At 45.8% G+C, this 22,447-nt stretch overlaps 1 protein-coding gene across 2 annotated transcripts in view; it reads right to left on the bottom strand.

Moving 5' to 3' along the window:
• Positions 1–22,447, bottom strand: part of LOC121280872 (astrotactin-2-like) — a 1,734,361-nt gene that overhangs the window by 1,173,758 nt on the left and 538,156 nt on the right. For both annotated transcript variants that reach the window (XM_041193192.1, XM_041193193.1), the window contains exon 4: positions 18,036–18,188. In XM_041193192.1, coding sequence (XP_041049126.1) covers positions 18,036–18,188 — 153 coding nt within the window. The remainder of the gene's footprint in view (positions 1–18,035; positions 18,189–22,447) is intronic.

Raw genomic sequence — 22,447 nt, 5'->3', positions numbered from 1 at the left:
GACGGAGGAGAGTAGTGGTGGATGGGGATTGTTCGGGCCTCTGTTCGAGGAAGAAGCTAAGGGCCCTCAGACCATCCTGGTGGGGGATGGAGGTGTAGAGGGATTGGACGTCCATGGTGAAGAGGAAGCGGTAGGGGCCAGGGAACTGGAAATTGTTGATGTGACGTAAGGTGTCAGAGGAATCACGGATGTAGGTGGGAAGGGACTGGACAAGGGGAGAGAGAAGGGAGTCAAGATAACGAGAAATGAGTTCTGTGGGGCAGGAGCAAGCTGAGACGATCGGTCTACCGGGGCAGTTCTGCAGCATTTCACTTGCGTTTCCCCCAACTTAGTCTACTGCATTCGTTGCTCCCAATGTGGTCTCCTCTACATTGGAGAGACCAAACGTAAACTGGGCGACCGCTTTGCAGAACACCTGCGGTCTGTCCGCAAGAATGACCCAAACCTACCTGTCGCTTGCCATTTTAACACTCCACCCTGCTCTCTTGCCCACATGTCTGTCCTTGGCTTGCTGCATTGTTCCAGTGAAGCCCAACGCAAACTGGAGGAACAACACCTCATCTTCCGACTAGGGACTAGCCTTCCGGACTGAATATTGAATTCAACAACTTTAGGTCGTGAGCTCCCTCCCCCATCCCCACCCCCTTTCTGTTTCCCCCTTCCTTTTTTTTTCCAATAAATTATAAAGATTTTCCTTTTCCCACCTATTTCCATTATAAAAAAAAACCTCACTAGAGCTATACCTTGAGTGCCCTACCATCCATTCTTAATTAGCACATTCGTTTAGATAATATCACCAACTTTAACTTTAACACCTATGTGTTCTATTGTACTATTGTCGTTGACATCTTTTGATGATCTGCTTCTATCACTGCTTGTTTGTCCCTACAACCACACCCCCCCACCCCCCCTCCACCTCTCTGTCTCTCTATCTCTCCGCCCCCCACACACACACCTTAAACCAGCTTATATTTCAGCTCTTTCCTGGACTCGAACTCAAGTTCTGTCGAAGGGTCATGAGGACTCGAAACGTCAACTTTTTTCTTCTCCGCCGATGCTGCCAGACCTGCTGAGTTTTTCCAAGTAATTCTGTTTTTGTTGTGGCCAACATACCATTTGCCTTCCTAACTGCTTGCTGCACCTGCATGCTTGCTTTCAGTGACTGGTGTACAAGGATACCCAGGTGCCTTTGTACATCAACATTTCCCAATCTATCACCATTTAAATAATACTCTGCCATTCTGTTTTTCCTATCGACGTGGATAACTTCACACTTATCTATGTTATACTGCATCTACCATGTATTTGCCCACTCACTCAATTTGACTAAATTGCCCTGAAGCCTCTTGACATCCTCACCACTCTCATTTCCACCTAGTTTTGCGTTGTCAGCAAACTTGGAAATATTACATTTGGTTCCCTCATCCAAATCATTGGACAGAATTGTCCCAGATTTGCACTAATTGCAGTAGCCGGTGTGAAAAAAGATGTTTTACCTGCCGGCCGCAATGGCAGGTTATCATCCCCTTCCTGGCATGTCCCACCTCATTAATATTGCATTCACAGGAAACATGCCGAATCACTGGCAGTGGCCCCCGATTTGTCCGCTACACCGTTACCTCACTGTTTCCTCATGCTGGATGCCATACTTAAAATGCAGCTGCACACACAGTTCTCAATGCTTATAGCTCAGGACTGATCCAGTGAAGAAATGGCTCCAAAAGTCAAGAAGAGTGCAGCCCCTAATTAAGTGACACATCTCTGGGATGTCTTCTGGATGCCGTGGAGTACCGCCGTGAAGTCCTCTACATCCGCTCTGGCCACAGGAGGCCCATCACTGTCACCACTCCGGCTTGGGAGGTGGTAGCAGAGGTGATCAGTGCCAACGCTGCACACAAGTGGTCAGCCAAACAGGAAAGAAAACATGATCTCATCCATGCCGTCAAGGTAAATCAACTATCTCATCAATCTCAACTCATTCACTCACAAGCCCATCACATTTTCACTGGCATTTCACTCACTGCCAGCTCAAGGGACATCACCACTCAAACTCTCACATACATCCTCACATTTCCATCTGGCCTCTTCATCCTGTCCATGGCTCCACACACACGCACGCCTGGCATCCTTCTCATTTGGCCCGGCATGTGCCTTGCTCACACTCTTTCCATCTGTCTTAATGCAAGGCAAGATCATGCACAATCAACTGGAGAAGTCCCAGACCGGGAGTGGAGTGCTGGACACCAAGGTCCTCACTCCATTCAAGAGTCGAGCATTGGAGCTGGCCGGAGTGGAAGTGAATTGTTCTTGCTGCGATGGTGAGATTGATGGTGAACACCTATATGAGGGTCCTGCACCATATTGTCCCTCTCTCAGTGCTACTCTGAGTCCACTGTTCTGTGTTCAACGTGCTGCCAAGCACTGATAATCTACACTTTCTGTCATAGGCACATTTGACACGTCATCCTCAGGCAATCTTGACCCTGATGCCAGCGCCAAGAGCACCTCAGATGAGGACCCTGAGGGCAGCGCCACTGAAGACCCATCACAGCGAACACTCACACCCTCCATATCAGGCACACACACCTCAATGGGACGTAGATCTAGAGCAGGCTTGGGTTCACAATCTGGTAGTCGCCGCACGGACATGTGTCCGTACCAGGAGCAGCAAGGTTCAGCCAAGCACCCAGGCACTCGGGGCACTGTTGGGGAAGAGGCATCAGTGAGATCTAAGTGTGATGATGAGCTTCTGGATTCAGCATTCCAATTCATCATGGACTGTCAGTAGAAGGTGGCAGGAATTCACGCAGAGCTGTTGGAAGCCCTCAAAAGACTGGCATGTGAGTCAGAGGAGTGTGTCCGCCTGCTATCTAATGAAATGGTGCCTGAATGAATGGGCATGGAGATCTCCATGGGGAAGATAGCAGGCGCATGGAGACCCTGGTTCAGCAGAAGGCAGAGATGTACGCAAACCTGCACTCCATCATGGTAGCCAGGGGTCACTTCCTGCAGTGACAACGCGAGGGGAAAAGGAGCAGCTCGATGTCCCTCTAAGTGTTTCCTCCCCTCAAGGAGTCGGGCTGGGGCCCTCCAGCACCTGAAGGGAGGAGGAGCGGCAGCTAGAGACACCTGGGTGATCAATTCGAGAATCTCAGAAGCTGCCTGTTCCCTCTGAGTCCCCTTTGCCTGAGACACCTTCATCCTCGTCCTCTGCCACCACAGAGGGAGCAGCAGGCCCACAGGAGGATAGCCAAAGCAAGCCGGGGCCCTCAAGGCCTTGGCTCTCCAGAGGACACATGCCGAAGTCCTCAGAGGCAACAGGGCTGACCATTACACAGGCCATCTCCACCCCTGCTGCGGATGTCAGGGCAACACCTAGAAGAATTGGTAGGTCCAGAAAAGTTAAGGAAGTCTGATAACAAGTGGTTGCATGGAAAAATACTTGTCACTTTATAATCTAAAAATATATTCACTTTCACTGAATAATGTGAAATGTTGTATTTTAGCTTCATTGAGAGGCTTTGTGAGTCCTCCTCCTGCATCCCCCAACCCACACTTGCAGTTCAGCTGCCTGCAGCCGGACCACAAGTGATAGTGATAGGGAAAAGTGTGTGTGCGGCAGCGCCTTTCGGAGCCGCGTGCAAGAATTCTCTCACTCACACTCATCTCACTGTCCTGAGCATTTTCAAAGCTGCCTGCTGGGGTTCACTTTCAGTTGTCCATCTGAGCTGACCTGCATCTCCGTCCAAACACTGATTGCACTCCCATGCAGCACCTGTGCCCATCCAACATGAGGCTCCACTAACTTTCAATTTGAAAAACCTTGTCGTACTCAAGTTTCTCATAAGCTCCTCCATCCTATCCACTCCCCCAAGTCACCCATGTCCTTTACCCATCACTGTGGACCACCCGACACCACCTTCCACCTCCCCACGTCACCTGTTAACCCAAACCATTGTCATTCCAGGATGTCCAGGTGAATGTGCACGTTCCCTACCTTCCTGAAAATCCCAACCCCAACCACAGTGACCTCTCTAATCTCCTACTTATCACCCCCAGAGTCCCTATCCCCACCAACCACCCTCATCCTTCCTTCTATCATTACCAGCACACTCTCACTCTCCCACCCTACTGGCTCCCTCTCACACTCAGCATTCCGTCCTACCATGCCCACCCTCAGTTTGTTCACCAGGAGGGAGTCATTGACACCACAGACACCGCCTTTGCATGTATACCTCGACATTTTCATCCTTACTCCCTCCTCCACTCTTACTCCCTCCTCCACTCTTACTCCCTCCTCCCACTGGACACCTTCCCCTCTCTAAACTCGCTCCCACCCCAGACACCTCCTCCCCCACCCCCCGCAAAACCCTCTCCTCCCTCTGGACACCTTCTCCACTCCAAACTCCCTCCCTTACCTACCTCCCCACTTGCAGCATTTTCCCTCATTACATCCTCCTTGCTCCATACTCCCTCCTCCCCTTGAGCATCTTCGACCCCACTCCCAATCTTATCACCCCCCCCGACAACTTTGTCCCCCATCTCCCAACCTCACGCACCCCTCCCACCCCGCCCTACCGACACCGCTGTCCTCTGCCTCCCAACCTCACCCCCAGACACCTTTGTACCCCCCCTCCCATCCCCACACCTTCCTCCCCCAGCCTCAGATGTCCGCGATCTGAGCAAGGTCCTAAAGTTGAGTTTTGACTTCTACATGCCATGCTTGTCAAGACTTGTTCTGTGCTGACATGTTTTCCCACTGGTGTGATGGTATATCAGGCGTGGGGCATCAATTCTGGTGAGACCTACTTTGTATTCCATGACTGGGATGGCAAACTGAGTTTATGCCAGCCTCTAGCAGGATTGGTGTTCCGCAATGGCGGATACCATCAGGTGAACCTGCTGTGATTTCACGCTGGCGTGAAATCGATTTCTGCCCCTCACACCAAATTCTGCCACCTCACCTGCCATGACACCCACCGCTAATGGGACTGGATGATTCCACTCATTGATATGTATTGTGCATAGCTGGGGCCCAAGCACTGATCCCTGCGGTACCCACTAGCTGCCACCTGTCACTCCGAAAAAGTCCCATTTATTCCTAACCTCTGTTCCCTATCTGTTAACCAACTCTCAATCCATGCATATTACCCACAATCCCATGTATTTTAATTTTGCACACGAACCTCATATGTGGGACTTGATCAAAAGCTTTCTGAAAATCCAAGTACACCACTACATTCACTGGTTCTCCCTTATCTATTCTGCTAGTTACGTCCTCAGAAAACTCCAGCTGGTTTGTCAAACATAACTTCCTTTCCATAAATCCATGTTGATTTAGTCCAAAAACAAAAAAAACTGCGGATGCTGGAAATCCAAAACAAAAACAGAATTACCTGGAAAAACTCAGCAGGTCTGGCAGCATTGGCGGAGAGGAAAAGAGTTGACGTTTCGAGTCCTCATGACCCTTCAACAGAACTAGGTGAATCCAAGGAAGGGGTGAAATATAAGCTGGTTTAAGGTGTGTGTGTCTGTTTGGGTGGGGGTGGGGGGGGGGTGGTGGTGGTGGTGGTGGTTTGGGTGGGGGGAGAGAAGTGGAGGGGGTGGTGTGGTTGCAGGGACAAACAAGCAGTGATAGAAGTAGATCATCAAAAGATGTCACAGACAACAGAACAAAAGAACACATAGGTGTTGAAGTTGACCGATATTATTTAAACGAATGTGCTAATTAAGAATGGATGGTAGGGCACTCAAGGTATAGCTCTAGTGGGGGTGGGGGAGCATAAAAGATTTAAAAATAATGGAAATAGTGGGAAAAGAAAAATCTATATAATTTGTTGGAAAAAACAAAAGGAAGGGGGAAGAAACAGAAAGGGAGTGGGGATGGAGGATGGAGCTCAAGACCTAAAGTTGTTGAATTCAATATTCAGTCCGGAAGGCTGTAAAGTGCCTAGTCGGAAGATGAGGTGTTGTTCCTCCAGTTTGCACTGGGCTACACTGGAACAATGCAGCAAGCCAAGGACAGACATGTGGGCAAGAGAGCAGGGTGGAGTGTTAAAATGGCAAGCGACAGGGAGGTTTGGGTCATTCTTGCGGACAGACCGCAGGTGTTCTGCAAAGCGGTCGCCCAGTTTACGTTTGGTCTCTCCAATGTAGAGGAGACCACATTGGGAGCAACAAATGCTGTAGACTAAGTTGGGGGAAATGCAAGAGAAATGCTGCTTCACTTGAAAGGAGTGTTTGGGCCCTTGGACGGTGAGGAGAGAGGAAGTGAAGGGGCAGGTGTTACATCTTTTGCGTGGGCATGGGGTGGTGCCATAGGAGGGGGTTGAGGAGTAGGGGGTGATGGAGGAGTGGACCAGGGTGTCCCGGAGGGAACGATCCCTACGGAATGCCGATGGGGGGGCGTGAAGGGAAGATGTGTTTGGTGGTGGCATCATGCTGGAGTTGGCGGAAATGGCGGAAGATGATCCTTTGAATGCGGAGGCTGGTGGGATGATAAGTGAGGACAAGGGGGACCCTATCATGTTTCTGGGAGGGAGGAGAAGGCGTGAGGGCGGATGCGCGGGAGATGGGCCGGACACGGCTGAGGGCCCTGTCAACGACCGTGGGTGGAAAACCTCGGTTAAGGAAGAAGGAGGACATGTCAGAGGAACTGTTTTTGAACGTAGCATCATCGGAACAGATGCGACGGAGGCAAAGGAACTGAGAGAATGGGATGGAGTCCTTACAGGAAGCGGGGTGTGAGGAGCTGTAGTCGAGGTAGCTGTGGGAGTCGGTAGGCTTGTAATGGATATTGGTGGACAGTCTATCACCAGAGATTGAGACAGAGAGATCAAGGAAGGGAAGGGAAGTGTCAGAGATGGACCACGTGAAAATGATGGAGGGGTGGAGACTGAAAGAAAATTAATAAATTTTTCCAAGTCCCGATGAGAGCATGAAGCAGCACCGAAGTAATCATTGATGTACCGGAGAAAGAGTTGTGGAAGGGGGCCGGAGTAGGACTGGAACAAGGAATGTTCCACATACCCCATAAAGAGACAGGCATAGATGGGGCCCATGCGGGTACCCATAGCCACACCTTTTATTTGGAGGAAGTGAGAGGAGTTGAAGGAGAAATTGTTCAGTGTGAGAACAAGTTCAGCCAGACGGAGGAGAGTAGTGGCGGATGGGGATTGTTCGGGCCTCTGTTCGAGGAAGAAGCTAAGGGCCCTCAGACCATCCTGGTGGGGGATGGAGGTGTAGAGGGATTGGACGTCCATGGTGAAGAGGAAGCGGTTGGGGCCAGGGAACTGGAAATTGTTGATGTGACATAAGGTGTCAGAGGAATCACGGATGTAGGTGGGAAGGGACTGGACAAGGGGAGAGAGAAGGAAGTCAAGATAACAAGAAATGAGTTCTGTGGGGCAGGAGCAAGCTGACACGTTCAGTCCACTGGGACAGTTCTGTTTGTGGATTTTGGGTAGGAGGTAGAAGCAGGCCGTCCGAGGTTGGGCGACTATCAGGTTGGAAGCTGTGGGAGGAAGATCCCCAGAGGAGATGAGGTCAGTGACAGTCCTGGAAACAATGGCTTGATGTTCAGTGGTGGGGTCATGGTCCAGGGAGAGGTAGGAGGAAGTGTCTGCAAGTTGACGCTCAGCCTCCGTGAGGTAGAAGTCAGTACGCCAGACAACAACAGTGCCACCCTGGTCAGCGGGTTTGATGACAATGTCAGGGTTGGACCTGAGAGAATGGAATGCAGTAAGTTCAGAGAGAGAGAGATTAGAATGGGTGAGAGGAGCAGAGAAATTGAGACGACTAATGTCGTGCCGACAGTTCTCAATGAAAAGATCAAGAGAAGGTAAGAATCCAGAGGGAGGGGTCCAGTTGGAGGGAGAATATTGGAGGTGGGTGAAAGGATCCGTTGAACGGGGAGAGGACTCCTGCCCAAAGAAGTGAGCCCGGAGACGAAGACGGCGGAAGAAGAGTTCAGCATCGTGCCGTGCCCGAAATTCATTGAGGTGAGGCGTAAAGGTATGAAACTAAGTCCGTTGCTGAGCACTGAACATTCAGCATCGGAGAGGGGAAGGTCAGGGGGTATAGTGAATACATGGCTGGGGCTGGGATTGGAAGATGGGGTGGGGCGGAGGGACAGGCAGGGGTGGAGGGTCCTAGATGGGTGTTGGTGTCGATGAGTTGTTGGAGTTTGCGTTCCTTAGCACTTGAGAGAAAGAGAAAAAGTTTCTTGCTGAGGCGTCAGATGAGATGAAGAATAAAATGAAACTGGGGGTACGCACAGCTTTGAAAAAGGGTACGGCGGTGCTGCTGGAGGGAGAGGTCGAGTGTGTTCATATGGCGGCGCATGGCACTGAGTGTGGATCTCAGAATGTGACAGGAACAGCAGTCCGAGAAACGTTTTATGTCCCGGAGATACCTGTAATCCTGGGTGGGTTTGAAACATGAGGGGTGGAATTTCAGTTGAAATCCACGTGGGGTAAGTCAGAGACAGAGACAGTCACTGAGAAAGGAGATATGGCTGTGAAAGCAGGTTTTAGTAAACACCTTGTCAAACACCAGGAAAGAAATGGAAAGCAATGAAGGTGAGCAAGGCAAAAGAGAGATACAGAAATCTTGTCGCAGAGATGAACAAAACTTCTTCAAGGAAGACATTTCTGGAAGAGCAGTGGCAGTCAATTAAACACAGAGATAAAAACAAAAAAACTGCGGATGCTGGAAATCCAAAACAAAAACAGAATTACCTGGAAAAACTCAGCAGGTCTGGCAGCATTGGCGGAGAAGAAAAGAGTTGACGTTTCGAGTCCTCATGACCCTTCAACAGAACTAGGTGAATCCAAGGAAGGGATTTAGTCTAATCCCGTTGATATTTTCTAAGTGTCCTGTTATCACATCCTTTATAATAAACTCTAGCATTTTCCCTACTACTGATATTAGGCTAACCCAGTCTGTAATTCACTGTTTTCTCTCTCCCTCCTTTTTTAAATACCACCCTCCAATCTGCTGGGAGTGTTCCAGAATCTATAGAATTTTGGAAGATAGCCATCAACGCAACCATTATTTCCATGGCCACCTCCTTTAGTACTCTGGGATGTAAGTATCAGGCCCTGGAGATTTATTGGCTTTCAGTCCCATTAATTTCTCCAGCACTATTTATTTAGTAAAACTAATTTCCTTCAACTCCTCCTTCTCACTCGACCCTTGGTTCCCTAGCATTTCTGGGAAGTTATTTGTGTCTTCCTCCATGAAGACAAAACAAAAGTAGTTGTTTAATTGTTCTGCCATTTCCTTGTTTTCTATTATAAATTCTCCCATTTTGGATTGTAAGGGACCTACATTTGTCTTCACTAATCTTTTTTCTTTTTACATACTTATAGAAGCTTTTACAGTCTGCTTTTGTTTCTTGCAAGTTTACTCTCATATTTTGTTTTTCCTCTCCTAATCAATCTTGTGGATCTCCTTTGCTGAATTCTAAACTGCTCTGAATCCCCAGGCTTGCTACTTTTTCTAGCAACTTTATATGACTCCTCTTTGGATCTAATACTATCCTTAATTTATTTGTTAGAGGAGTGCAGACATCCCAGACACTTGTGGGCATGGAGGGGATTGCAGAGATGGGGAGGGGCAAGGCCAAGGAGAAATTTGGAAACAAGCGATATAAGTTTATGTTCTCCACCAGCGGATTTGCAGGTAGTGGGAGGGGGGCTGGGGAGGGGGTGGCGGTGATTGTCAAATTTTTTGGAGGGTTTTCCCACCAGGTTCCTACCTGCCCTGACATCTCCGCAATTTTACGCTGGGTCAGCCAAGGCCTCGGCTGTCCCGCCCGCCCTTGCCTCAATTGAGGCCCTTAAATGGCCTCTAAGGGGCCATTTCCTGCCCAGCCTGAATGTTCAGACTGGCGGGAGGAGTTTAGGGGCAGGGGAAGCTGGAATTTAACCCTGTTCAGGCCTCAGGGGGGAAGCGGGTGGGCGCCTCCATCAGTAGCCTTCTTTTAACATCTGGCACTGCCCCCAAAAGATCTGACCCTTGGGGGCACTCCCTCCTGCCCAGCCTCTCCACTGACACCCCAACCCTCCTCTGTCATACCCCAGGCCTCATCTACCCTCCCCTTCCTGAGAGCCCCCCAAAACTTAGCTGGTCCGGGACTTAGGCTCTGGGGGCTGCATGCAGTCCCAATGCTGTGCACGGCATCTTCTGGTGCTGGAGGGACTAGAGAGCTGCCCACCAATCTGACTGGCCATCAGATCTCTGAGACAGTACTTCCTCCCAACTGAGGGGCGGAAGATCTGCCTTCAGCCAATTAACACTCATTGGAGCGTGAAATGGCTGTGGGACGGCCCATATGGGTGGGGGTGTTTGCCACAAACCCCTCAGCGGTGGGAAGGGAAACTCCGCCATCCAAAATATCCTGGCCAAGTATGAGAATTTTAAAGTTAAAACTTTGCTTCAATGGTCAACTCAATTCAATCTCATTTGCATATCACCTAATGCAAAATCTGTCACCCAGCAGTGATATCGTGACACGTTTTAGAACATAATTTATTAAAAATATTGTTGCTTTGAGAAATATTCCTCGATCTATTTAAAAGTGATAATTTGCTGCAGTTTGACTTAAGCAGCTAAGCATGAGTTTCATCACAAAAATAAGCATTCACAATCAAAGTGTTTAGTCCAGCTTTGATTTTAAATAACTAAAAAAGGCTAAAAAGCTATACAGGCCATTTTTGTGAGTTACATTGGTGTTCAAGAAGTCAGTTCCTTAAAATATTAAAAAATAAATTATTCTCAATTCTTTACAACATACCACTAGTGCCAAAGGAATCAGCTTCATTTCAAGGGCCTCCTTGAAATCTGACAAGTCTGGCAATTAGCGGAAACTTATCATGGTGATTAGTTCATCCTGAGGAACATGATCGACCTACAGTCCAATGGTCTTCAAATTGGCTCAAAAGATCATGGAAACACAATTTGCAGTGAGTGCAATTTGTGCTTAAAATTCTATGATATCTTGCACTCATTTGGCCGATTACAGGCAAATTGTCTCAGGGAAACAACAAAACTGAGTGAGAATTCTAGACCAAGTTATTTTTAAATGAATTTAAATGTTGAGTGGGTTTAGTATATTCTAAGAACCATAAATGTTCGAATAACTAAATATTCAATCATTTTTTGAGGGGGTGGTTATGATTTATGATTCCATATTAAATTTAAGTCCACAACAGAGGAAACCTTCTTTGAGATGCCGGTGGGACCGGACATAACCGGGGACGGTGATGGCACGGTGTCTGGGACATTGCACGAAAGGTTGGATTCAGTGAGTATGACTATGTCAGGATGTAGCTCAATTTTGGCACAAGCCCCCAGGTGGAGGACTTTGCAGGATCGACAGGGCTGAGTTTGCCATTGTCATTTCCAGTGCCTAGGTCAATGCCAGGTGATTTGTCCAATTTCATTCCTTTTATTAAATTATGTAACATTTTGAGTGGTTTGCTAAGTTATTTCAGACAGCAGTTAAGCTGTGGGTCTGGAGTCACATGTAGGCCAGACCAGGTAAGGCAATAGATTTCCTTCCCTAAAGGGCATTAGTGAGCTAGATGGGTTTTCCAACAATCAACAATGGTTTCATGGTCTCTATTACTGTGACTAATTTTTAATTCTAGATTCATTAATTGAATTTAAATTGAATTTAGCTGCCATGGTGGATTTGAACCCATGTTCACCGAGCTTGGACCTCTAGGTTACTAGTCCAGTGACGCTGCCACTATGCTACTGCCTTCCCTTATCTGAACTGTCAAGAAAAAGTACGCAGTCACTTCCAGTCGGAACCCAGAGAGATGGAAACATCTCACATAGCACATCATTTGTGTAATTAACATATTATATGATTCAGGTATTTCAAATTACATCAGGTTGCTTTTGTAATGAAGCTATTCAGAAACGATAATGACAATAATTTTCTTCACCAAAGTGTAACTTACCACAGTATTGAGGATTTTTAAGATTGCAGTTCCTCTGTGGTTGATGTTATATTGTGAATGCTACATATAACAACAACTGGCATTTATGTAGCACCTTCAATATAGCAAAACATCACAATTTCCTTCGCAGGGGTATTATCAAACAAAGTGTGACCCCAAACCCCATAAGGAGATTATAAGGGCAGTTGGTCACAGAGCTAGACTTTAAGGAGCATCTTAAAAGAAGAAAGGTAGAAGAGAGACAGGTTTAAAGAGGGAATTCCAGAGCTTAGGGCCAAAACATCAGAAAGCATGTCCACCAATATTGCAGAGATGAAAATCAGGGATGCAAACGAGGCCAGAATTGGAGCAGAGCTAAGACCTTAGTGAGTTCTAGGAAGGGAGAAGGTTACAGAAATAAGGAGGAGCAAGGCCATGGAGGGATTTAAAACAAGGATGAGAAATTTTAAATTGCGGTATTGCCTGATTGAGAGCCAATTTAGGTCAGCGAACACAAGAGTGAACAAGATTTGGTGTGAGTTAGGATACAGGAAGCAGTGTTTGAGATGAGCACAAGTTGCTGGAGGGTGGAGGTTGGAAATTCCAGCAAATTGGTGGAATTAGAAAGCACAGAACTAACAAAGGCCCGGATGAAGGTTTCAGCAGCAGCTGAACTCAGGCAGGAGCAGAGTCACCGAGCCATGTTATAGAAATGGAAATTAATAATAGTGATGGTGATGGGGGAGCTATGGGGGAGCTATGTGATGGTAACCTATCTAGCAGTCAAAAAAGACCAGGGCCACATTTTCCTGTTAGAGGCAGGATTTGGGAGGGGGGTTTGATTCCGGATCATAAACCCATCTCTGACACCAGCATGCCATAAAATATGATTTTCGTGGGGTTGGGTGTCTTAATGACCCTAGAGATGGTCTGCCACCCAATTAGTGGCTGACACAGGTTGGGGGGGGGGGGGCGGGCAGCATTGGGGGTCGTATAGTGGGAATGGAGGCAGGACTTCAGGGAGGTGGGCCACATTCTGGCCCAAATGAGCAGCAAAATGAGAGGATCTTCATGTTCAAAATGGCCAGGGCAAACGAAGCGCTGGGACCCAAAAAGGGTAGGAAAAAACATTGGTTAGTAAAATTTTATTACTGCTCAGTAGTTTCCACTTTTTTGCATTGACTGAAATTATTTCAGTGCTGCTGCCCCTGCTCCCAGCAGGTTGCAGCTGGTCAGCCTCAGAGAGCTCCTAACAAGCTGTCCGCCCCCGTGAAAATCTCAGGTGGGGTCAGAAGGCGAGCTCTTAATGAGCTCACTAATGACCTCAAGCCGTCTGATTAACGAGGCAGGCAATTTGGCTTTCCTGCCAGGCCCCCACTCACCCCTCATCCTTAGGAAAATAACCAGAATTGGGAGTGGAGGTGGCAGACCAGCACACTGGTATCCAGCGCCATTTTATTTTGTCGTCATTTGGGATGTAAAAATTCCCATCCAAGATTGCAAACAGTCTGGTTTAGCCTCAGACAATTGCCAGGGGAAGAGATGGAGCCAATCGCTAGGGAGCAAATTCTGGGGTGGGGACAGAAGACAATAGCTTCAGTCTACTCAATATTTAGGTGGAGGGAATTCCTGGTTAGCCAGTACTGGAGTTCAGACTACTGTTAATTTACAAACAATGAAGTAGAGCTGGGTGGGGTCAGCATTTATGGGGAATCTGATGTGTTTTCGGATGATGTTGTTGATGGGCAGCACATAGATGACAAATACGAGAGGGCCAAGGCTAGACCCTTGGGAAACTCCAAAGGTAACAGTTCAGGAGACAGAAAAGAAGCCATTGCAGGTGATTATCTGATTATGACTGAATAAATAAGAATGGAACTAGTCGACTGCAGCCCCACCCAGCTGGATGACACAGAAGTATATGGTTATGCATGTGTGAAAGGAAGACTTGCATTTATATAGCATCTTAGCCTTCAGAACTTCACAAAGCACTTCACTTACAATAACTTATTCTGAAGTTGTGCAACTCTTGTATGTTGACATTTTATACACAACAGGATTTCAGAAACAGTAATGAGATAAATGACCAATTATTCCATTTTGCATGGTATTGGCTGAAGGAGAACCTATCAGATAAGGCCTTAGTTCAGTGTCTAAGCCAAAGGACAGCCTTCAGAGCAATGCAACACAAGACTATCAGTTTAAATCCTAAACTGGTGACTGAGTGATCACCTTCTGACCCTTAACAATGATGCTAGCACTGGGTTAGACAAATACAATAGTACACAGTGATGGTGACTGACCTTCCAAGGCACTTGATCGACCGTTGAGATTGATTTCAGGAAATGCAATTGCGTTAATATGTACAGCTATGTTTGTCTGTTCTATCAATGGGTTAAGGCCCTGTCACTGGAGCTATGATAGAAACCTTGTTCAAATGGGGTTCAGTGTATCCCAGGTGCTGAGGTGGCTGACACTGCTGATGTGAACAGAGACTATTGAATTAGTCAAGGATGGGAACATAATTGCAAAGGCTTCTTGTTGACTCAGTCTCAGGGAGTGCAAACTTTTCTCAACTTATGCTATTCCCAATCGTATTTCAAGTTGGGAGTGGGGTAGATCCATGGTTTTCCAGGCACCAGCTGAAATGTGGGCTGTAACTGGGAAGTAACACAAGAGTTTGCCCATTTTGAAACATAGGTGGTCATGCAGAGGGACAGATTTTGTTCAACGTTGATCTTCAACAATCAACTTCTGCCCGGCGGCCGGGTCTTTAGCTAAAAGTCAAATGTATGAAGGATTGCCTTTTCTCCATCAAACTCTCCTGATCAGTCAGAAATGAGGCTGGAATTCCATCTCTGCAGATGGGTAATTGTTTGTTATGTCCTAGGATTTAACATGATTTAAGATTGTAAAAATTAAGAATTGAGTCTGCTCTGCCATTCAATAAGATCAGGGCTGATATTCTGTCTCAACTCCACCTTCCTGTACTACCTCCATAATCTTTAATTCCCTGGTATCTAAAAGTCTACTGACGTCTGACTTGAATATATGCAATAGCTGAGCATCCACAACTCTCTAAGGTAGAGAATTCTGAAGATCCACAACACTTTGAACCTCATCTGAACCTATAGGATCAACCCCTTATTCTGACCTCTAGTTATTCCCTATCCAGGGGAAATATACTCCCAACATTTAACCTGCTAAGTCCCTTCAGAATTTATTACAATGTAATGTTTTGCGTGCTCCTTCTGAAATAGAATCTAAATTCTTATCAGATAGTGCTTCTGGCTTCCTCTCAGGTTCATTCGTATTTTATATTTGTATTATGTGTATGAACATAAACATTTTGCTGTGTTTTGTTGAATGGATAGGAGGTTTCGAGGTCCAACATTTCTGTAGGACTGAGGTATTTAGCATGGTGAATAGGGAGCTTCAAGTTGCAGAAGACATGCTTCTGGTGCAGCTGAGATGTAGCATGAACAGTACTCAACAGTTCATTGGCACCATCATCTGGAAACTTTCAGGCCTTTGTAATGCCCTGAAATTCTTGGCTTCACAATACTGAAGGAGAGAATCGCCAGGACCAATCAACAAGTTGTCCTTTGGGGTTATGGAGGAAGAATTCATATTTCTCCACACCTACAGGTGTTCTAGATAGGGATGAGGTGGGGGAGAAGGGTGCTTTTTAAAAGGATGCTTAAACACCTCTCAACACTCTGATAACTGTTGTTAGATCTAGAAGTGTGACTAGTTTTTGTTAATTTTTTCCGAAGAAGGAAAAGACCCTATATTGTAACTAAATCAATATAAGTATCCAGTCAATACTGTAATCCTTTATCATAGAAAGGGGCTTCCAGTAAACTTCAAAATACATGTAGCTACAAAAAAGAAAATCAACATACAACACAGTGAGATTCATTCAAGCCTGCCCACTGATTTATAATAAGTCCTCCTCAAATTGGTAATTTCTGAGAATTGCGCAACAGGGAACAGATTCATCTGTATTTGATTATCATTCTTTCCATCGACCATGAATAAATACATTTCCAATTTATCTTCCCCTTGCTTTTGAAGGCTTTATTTGCAGTTGTTTTTTTTGTTGTTGTTGTTTTATCCAAGATTGATGATTTAGCTAGTTTACGGTGAGTAATGACCTATAGTTCAAAATCTCTATTGCATTTACTTCGCAATGTTTTCATCGAAATCTTTTGGATCACCTCTCTCCAATCAGAAATAAAAGGGCGTAGGAATAATCAAAATGCAGCCAACCAACCGTCCTATGTGAACTGAGAGATTAGTTGTGAAGCATTTCTATCATTGTGTTGTTTTTTTTGACACATTTGTGTTATGGGATTATAGGGGTATATTTTCTACTTTTGCAAAGGGAAACAAATTAGGGTAAAACATATGTGATTTCCTTACTTCCACTCTGGTCGGCAAAATTTCACACTGAAAATGCGGAAGTGTAACATTTACCATTAAATATCTTAGGCAAACAGGTTTCATCAAACCCCAAAGACAAACATAATATATTTTTATATGGCTATATATAATACATCACTACTCTCTGACAATAATGGCCTCCGCCTTCACTTATAATTATACCTTAAAAGTGACCCGAATAGAGACTTCTACCATATGTAAGAACATAGAGGACCAAAGCCAACAGTTCATCTGGGTGGTTTTGTAGCTTGAAAGATAGCATTCTCTACCATTTATCCCAGTAACGTATTCCTGTCTAAAAGCTAACCAAGTCCTTCTTGAATTTTCCAATGTTAGTCATCTTCAGCTTCCCTGTTCCACATTTTCATCAGCTCATACACGAAGTAATTAAAGCTAAAGTGACTTTCTCTCTCTTGCTTCTGAGCTCGAGTCTATGTCACTTAGAGAACTTGTGACTGAAAAATAATTTGTTCACATTCAATTAACTTATGTCTTGGAATGTTGTAAAATCCACATATCTGCCTTAAGCCATATTTCCTCTGGTGCATGCAATTCCAGCTTCCTTAATCTCACCTTGTGTTTAATTAAGCATCAATTAAGTTGTCCTCCTCAAATATAGTACAAGATGAATTCTATTAAATTCCAGAGGTTGGCACAAATAAGGAACATGCTCTTAACAGATATGAAGTTATTATGCAGCATCAATTTTTTTTTTTCTTCTCATTCTTGATTTTATAAAAGTGTGATCACTTCAACACAGTTGAGGTCACGCTCTTGAATCACCTTCTTCAGTTGTATTAAGAATGTTGAGCTGGACACATTATTCCTGCACCTGAGAATACGTGCCATACACCCTTGTATTGCCATATAGGGAAGCCAACCAAAGGATGCCTTATGTTTGAGTTTGCACAAAGACTTTCAGATTTGCCCATGTTTTTATGAAGGTCAACCTCCAATACATAACCCAGCAACTGCAAAAAAACCCACAAAATTAACTGCTCTGTTATACCAGATAGTTGTGGCTCTCTTACCTGTGTGTTTAGTTCATCCTTTCTCTTATCTATGCAGGTCATGGTGGGCATGTACAATTTAGACATTTCTGCCCATATCCTATGCATCCATGTCAGTTAGCATATTGCTCCGAGAAGTAGCATTGAGCTTCAAATCTATGAGGAGTGTCAGTTTATTAGGTTCCACTTTGCAAAAACCAAATTCAGCGTATTTATTGCAGAAACGCACGGCCCTTTCTGAGTAAGGGTTCCAGCATAGGAGAAGAAGCATGAAAGAGTAGAACACCAAACCCTTGCTGTTAAGCCTTGAAAACTGTCCCCCACAACTGCCCCATGTTCAGATTTCAAGTTTATAACAAAGAAGAAATGTATCTCATATTGTGCGGAGAGTATGCAGCAGAGATGTGCGAGAGAAAGATGGGGATGGGGTGGGGGAAAAGGGGCTTTGATTCATGAGAATCTCTAGCTTCTATAATAATTTTTAAAAATTAGCAATCTGGATGGTTTGCTTGTCAGTGCATGCATTCTACCACCACCAGTATCACCACTTCCACCACCAACCTACCATCACCTCTTCCCTTAAATGGGTATTTAGAAATATACTTAACAAGGTAGTTATGTGTCCTACCTCTACTTTTATTCCTCCTTCCCTTCTTTCGTCCTGTGGATGTGTTGCGTGGTGCCTGCTGGAGGTGCGAGATCTCAATTGGCGTGTTTGTTCGAAAACTCTCCTTGAACTTCTGCATCAATGACTGCACTGTATCTTGAGTCACATCAGCGGCTACAATGTGTCAATTTTATCATTAAAATGTGAAAATGTTACATCTGCAAGTTCTATTACTTGACAGTCAAACTGAGTAAGCACACTTTGTAACGCCAGCACTATATTTAACTAATGTTTTAATAAAATAAAAAAGACTCATGACTTCTTAAGAAATAAACAAGACTGCTGTGTAAAAAAAAAGGCAAAATAACGTTGGTTTCTGGGTTATTGGGTATCCAGTTGGTAAATCAGCCAGTTTGTACTGTCTTTGAACTAATACTGGTAGACAAGGAGGGATACATTTGACAAAAATAGCATGTGCGAGGTAATCTTAGAGTTGCTTCCTGAACTTAAAATCTGCAAGCACTGATTCAAATCCCATTCTGAAAGACTCAAATTCACCATGGCTCTGGGTAGAATGGAGTGCAGTCAATCACTGGTTATTTATCTGATGCTCATCCATATGCAGCAGGGCCTTTGCAAGAGTATAAAACAACCTATGCAAACCTGCAGCCTTGTGCCCACCCCACCACCCACCCCCCATCAAAATTAACTTCTGAAAATTAATATTGTGTGCTGGTACGAATAATAATTGTGCATTTAAAATTACAGATTTATTTTACATGAAAAAGAATATTATGATACTGGTTGTACATTCTCATTGTTCTACACTTTTCACAGGATATGCACTAGAAGAAATGCATGTTATAATGTGTAATATGGGTCACGTGATGCAACATTGTGTTCTTAGAATAGTTACTAGATATTAAGCACAATGTAAATAATCAATAATCATTACGAAAGACTGGGCTAGATTAAATTACATTTTTTGATATTATTTACTGGTTTGCAGCTTTGGAATAGTCATGTCGATGTACAAATTTATAAAACTTTTGCATAAACAGAGTGAGGAATATAATATTAAATTGTGGGAAAGGCTGCAATGTAAATTGATATTTATGTCAGTATATGTGGATGTATTTCAGTAGATCTAGACCTTTCATTCCACTGCTGAAGCCTGTTTGTCATTTATGCAGTTTCATGAATAGACAACCAATGTTAAACCAACAGTGAAGCTTTTACATTAATTTTTTATATTTATATTTTCTAATCAATTTGGATTCAATAGATGAAAAAGTTTCATTTGCACAGTGAATTTCTAAGTACTAAGCTTATTTGGAGTTAACATTCGAATGTCATTATTTAAGTTTATGAAATATTAATTTGAATTCATTTTACCTGTGTATCTAGGTGGATGGTTCCCTGACACTCGGGTGAGGGGAGACAGGAAGATGCAAATCCAGATAAAGTAACCACCCCCTGCCATTGTTTCCAGGCCTTAGTATATTTTCAAGTGTGATTCTAATGTTTTTAAACAATAACTTTCTTTCCCTAAGAATCTGTTAATGAAGAAATCCAACTATCTTTACAGAAATCTTTGTTTTACGTAGAGATTTTTTGTCCTGTCTGAAGTTGTCCTTTTTAATGCCTTCCCTTTATCTTTCTATTACTCTCTGTCTCTGGGCGCACTGGTGTCAGGTGTATTCGGCAGTGTGAGTGGACAGTATGGCAAGAAGACCAAAAATCGATGTCACGAAGTCTGCTCAGCCCGTCAATGGCAGACTGTGTATCCTGCAATCAGACATCGGGAACTTCATTGTAATACATCTGCATATCACTATAAGGCCAGCCTGCCGGAATCATCCAACTGCTGGATCATCCATCCATGTCAGCAGGAAAACATGCCAACGTGTTTCACAACAGCATGCACTTGACGGCCTGCGCTTTGAGGGGAACTCGGAGGTGAGTGCACAGTACAGTTGCACAATGCTTGCCAAGGGTTGCCTGTTGGACTTTGAGGTTGAGGTGACTGGGCGGGGAGGGGGTGGCAGGGGCAAGGGGTGCCCTGCAGTTGAGGTGACTTGCAGCAGGGGGGGCAAGGCCCGCACTGTGGTTGAGGTGGCTTTGGGGGAGGTAAGGGCTGCCCTGTGATTGATGGTAGTGCACAAGAGGGAAGGGAAGCAGCCTTGCATTTGGGAAACCTTGTATAAAGTGGCCATTCCTGTGCAGCTGAGACAATTCAGGTGCAGCCACATTGATATGATTGGAGTCGGGCCTCTAACTTATCTGCCCACTTAAGCAATGCAGAGGCATGAAAGTGTTACCAAGTGCTCCAGAGCTTTTCACCCTTCAGGCACAGACTGCAACTAACGGGTGCTTTTGCAGACTGCAGAACAGTTGGGTGACCGGGCATGTTGTACAATCTCCTTGCTAAAACTGGCCATGGAGCAATCATTGATGGCGGTGCTCACAGCCCCTTGCAATGTCACCATCCCGGTTTGGACCAATTTCCCCCATGATTCAAGCTGACAGTGCAGTCTTGCAGTATAGGTTAAGAGAATGCCTGCACCTGAGCTGAGAGCACAGCATGGAGTCCAATGGGCAAAGCTACTGCTTTGGTAAGGTGGAGTGGGGCGGAGAAGGATGGGTTTCGGCTAGCACTCTCCAGGAGCATTAAGGGGTCTTCAGACTTAACTAAGAGAGGTTTTTCAAACACCAAGCTAACCCATGCGTCTCTCTCTTTCATCCTGCAGGAGTAGAAGATCAGGAGTATAGAGACTAGCTGTATGCCTCATGGCATACAGAAAGCGGAGACGATGGAGAAGAGAGCGACAGAGGTGGCTGGGTACACAGAGGGAGGAGCAGCACACTCAGGAAGGAGGGGTGGCTGAGGCAACCGCACACGCCACCAAAGAGCCAAGCGAACCAACACTGATTGGCGCCTAGCTAGACCCAGGATCTATGGGTCTATGATCGCCGTCTTTCATCCCTGCAGATTAGCGAGAACCAGTGTTGCCGAAGACTGCGCATGTCTAGGGAACTGGTTGGTCACATCTGTCAGCTACTGCAGGATTTGACACCACAGGGACATGGAGAGCATCCACTGCCCATGGCCATGAAAGTGACCATGGTGCTTAATTTCAGGGCACCACAGGTGACCTCTGTGGGACATCACAAGCCTCCACCCACAAATGCATCCAAGAGGTCACAGATGCCATCATCACAAGGGCACACAACTTTATGCATTTCACCTGGGACCAGGAAAGCCTGGACCAAGAGCAATTGGATTTGTCCAAGTCTTGGATTTCTCACAGGTGCAGGGTGCAATTGACTGCATTCACGTGGCACTCAGATCTCCGTCGCAGCAAAGGGTTAACTATGTCAACCACAAGGGCTTCCATTTGCTGAATGTGCAACTGGTGTGCGACTACCATAAACACATCCTGCAGGTCTGCATACAGTTTCCAGGAAGTGCCCACAACTTGTACATTCTCAGTCGGTCACAGATCCCTGGCGTCTTCCAGGGTCCACAGAGGCTGCAGGGATGGCTCCTTGGGGTCAAGGGCTATACACGGAGGAGGTGGCTGATGACACTCATGCGGCAGCCTCAGACAGCACCAGAGCAACACTATAACAAGACTCATGCTGCAATTCGCAATTTTGTGGAGCAAACCACTGGGATGCTGAAATTGAGGTTCTAGTGCCTGGACCGGTCTGGTGGAAACCTGCAATACAGTCCACAGAGGGTTTCATGCATCGTCATCGCCTGCTGTCCCCTTTACAACCTGAACCTGCAACGGGGAGAGCAGCTGGCTAAGGAAGAGATGGAGGTCTCCTTCAATGTGGAGCAGATCGATGGGAATGAGGGTGAGGAAGTCCTCAAAGGCGATGATGATGGCCATGAGGTTCTCACACCGGCCAGATGAGGCAGGTGTGCTCGGGAGGCCCTCATTGCTGCTAGATTTGTGGAGGATGATGATGACATGCAGTGAGGAGACCATAGATCTCCACATTGCACCTATGAATGTTTGACCCAAGTCTGGCTTATGCAGCGCACTTACCCTCTGTGAGAATGCTCCTGTCATGGAGATGTAGTGGAGGCCCTAATAATTGCTCAAGTGCAGGGGAATGATGACGACATGAAGTGAGGACACCCCATAGAGCTTCACAAAGCCACTGAGAATGTCTGACTCCTGTCTGGCTGAAGGCAGCTCAGTTGCGCTCGGTGATCAGGATGATATCATGGAGACACAGCCATGAAACTTTAAATGCACCTGATCTGTTGTCGGCATTCAGCGCCTGACCCCTTCAGGAGCACAGCATCACTGATCACAGATGCTGACGAGATGGGGGCCAGCCCCACATTAAAGGTGCTGAGAGCACACCAAGAGAATGACGGAACTCTGTGACGCCTGTCCATGACATTCTGGCAGCAA

This window comes from Carcharodon carcharias, chromosome 8, assembly GCF_017639515.1.
Source record: "Carcharodon carcharias isolate sCarCar2 chromosome 8, sCarCar2.pri, whole genome shotgun sequence".
NCBI lineage: Eukaryota > Metazoa > Chordata > Chondrichthyes > Lamniformes > Lamnidae > Carcharodon > Carcharodon carcharias.
The sequence above is the reverse complement of the archived record's forward strand: the minus strand, read 5'-3'. Positions and strand labels throughout refer to the sequence as shown.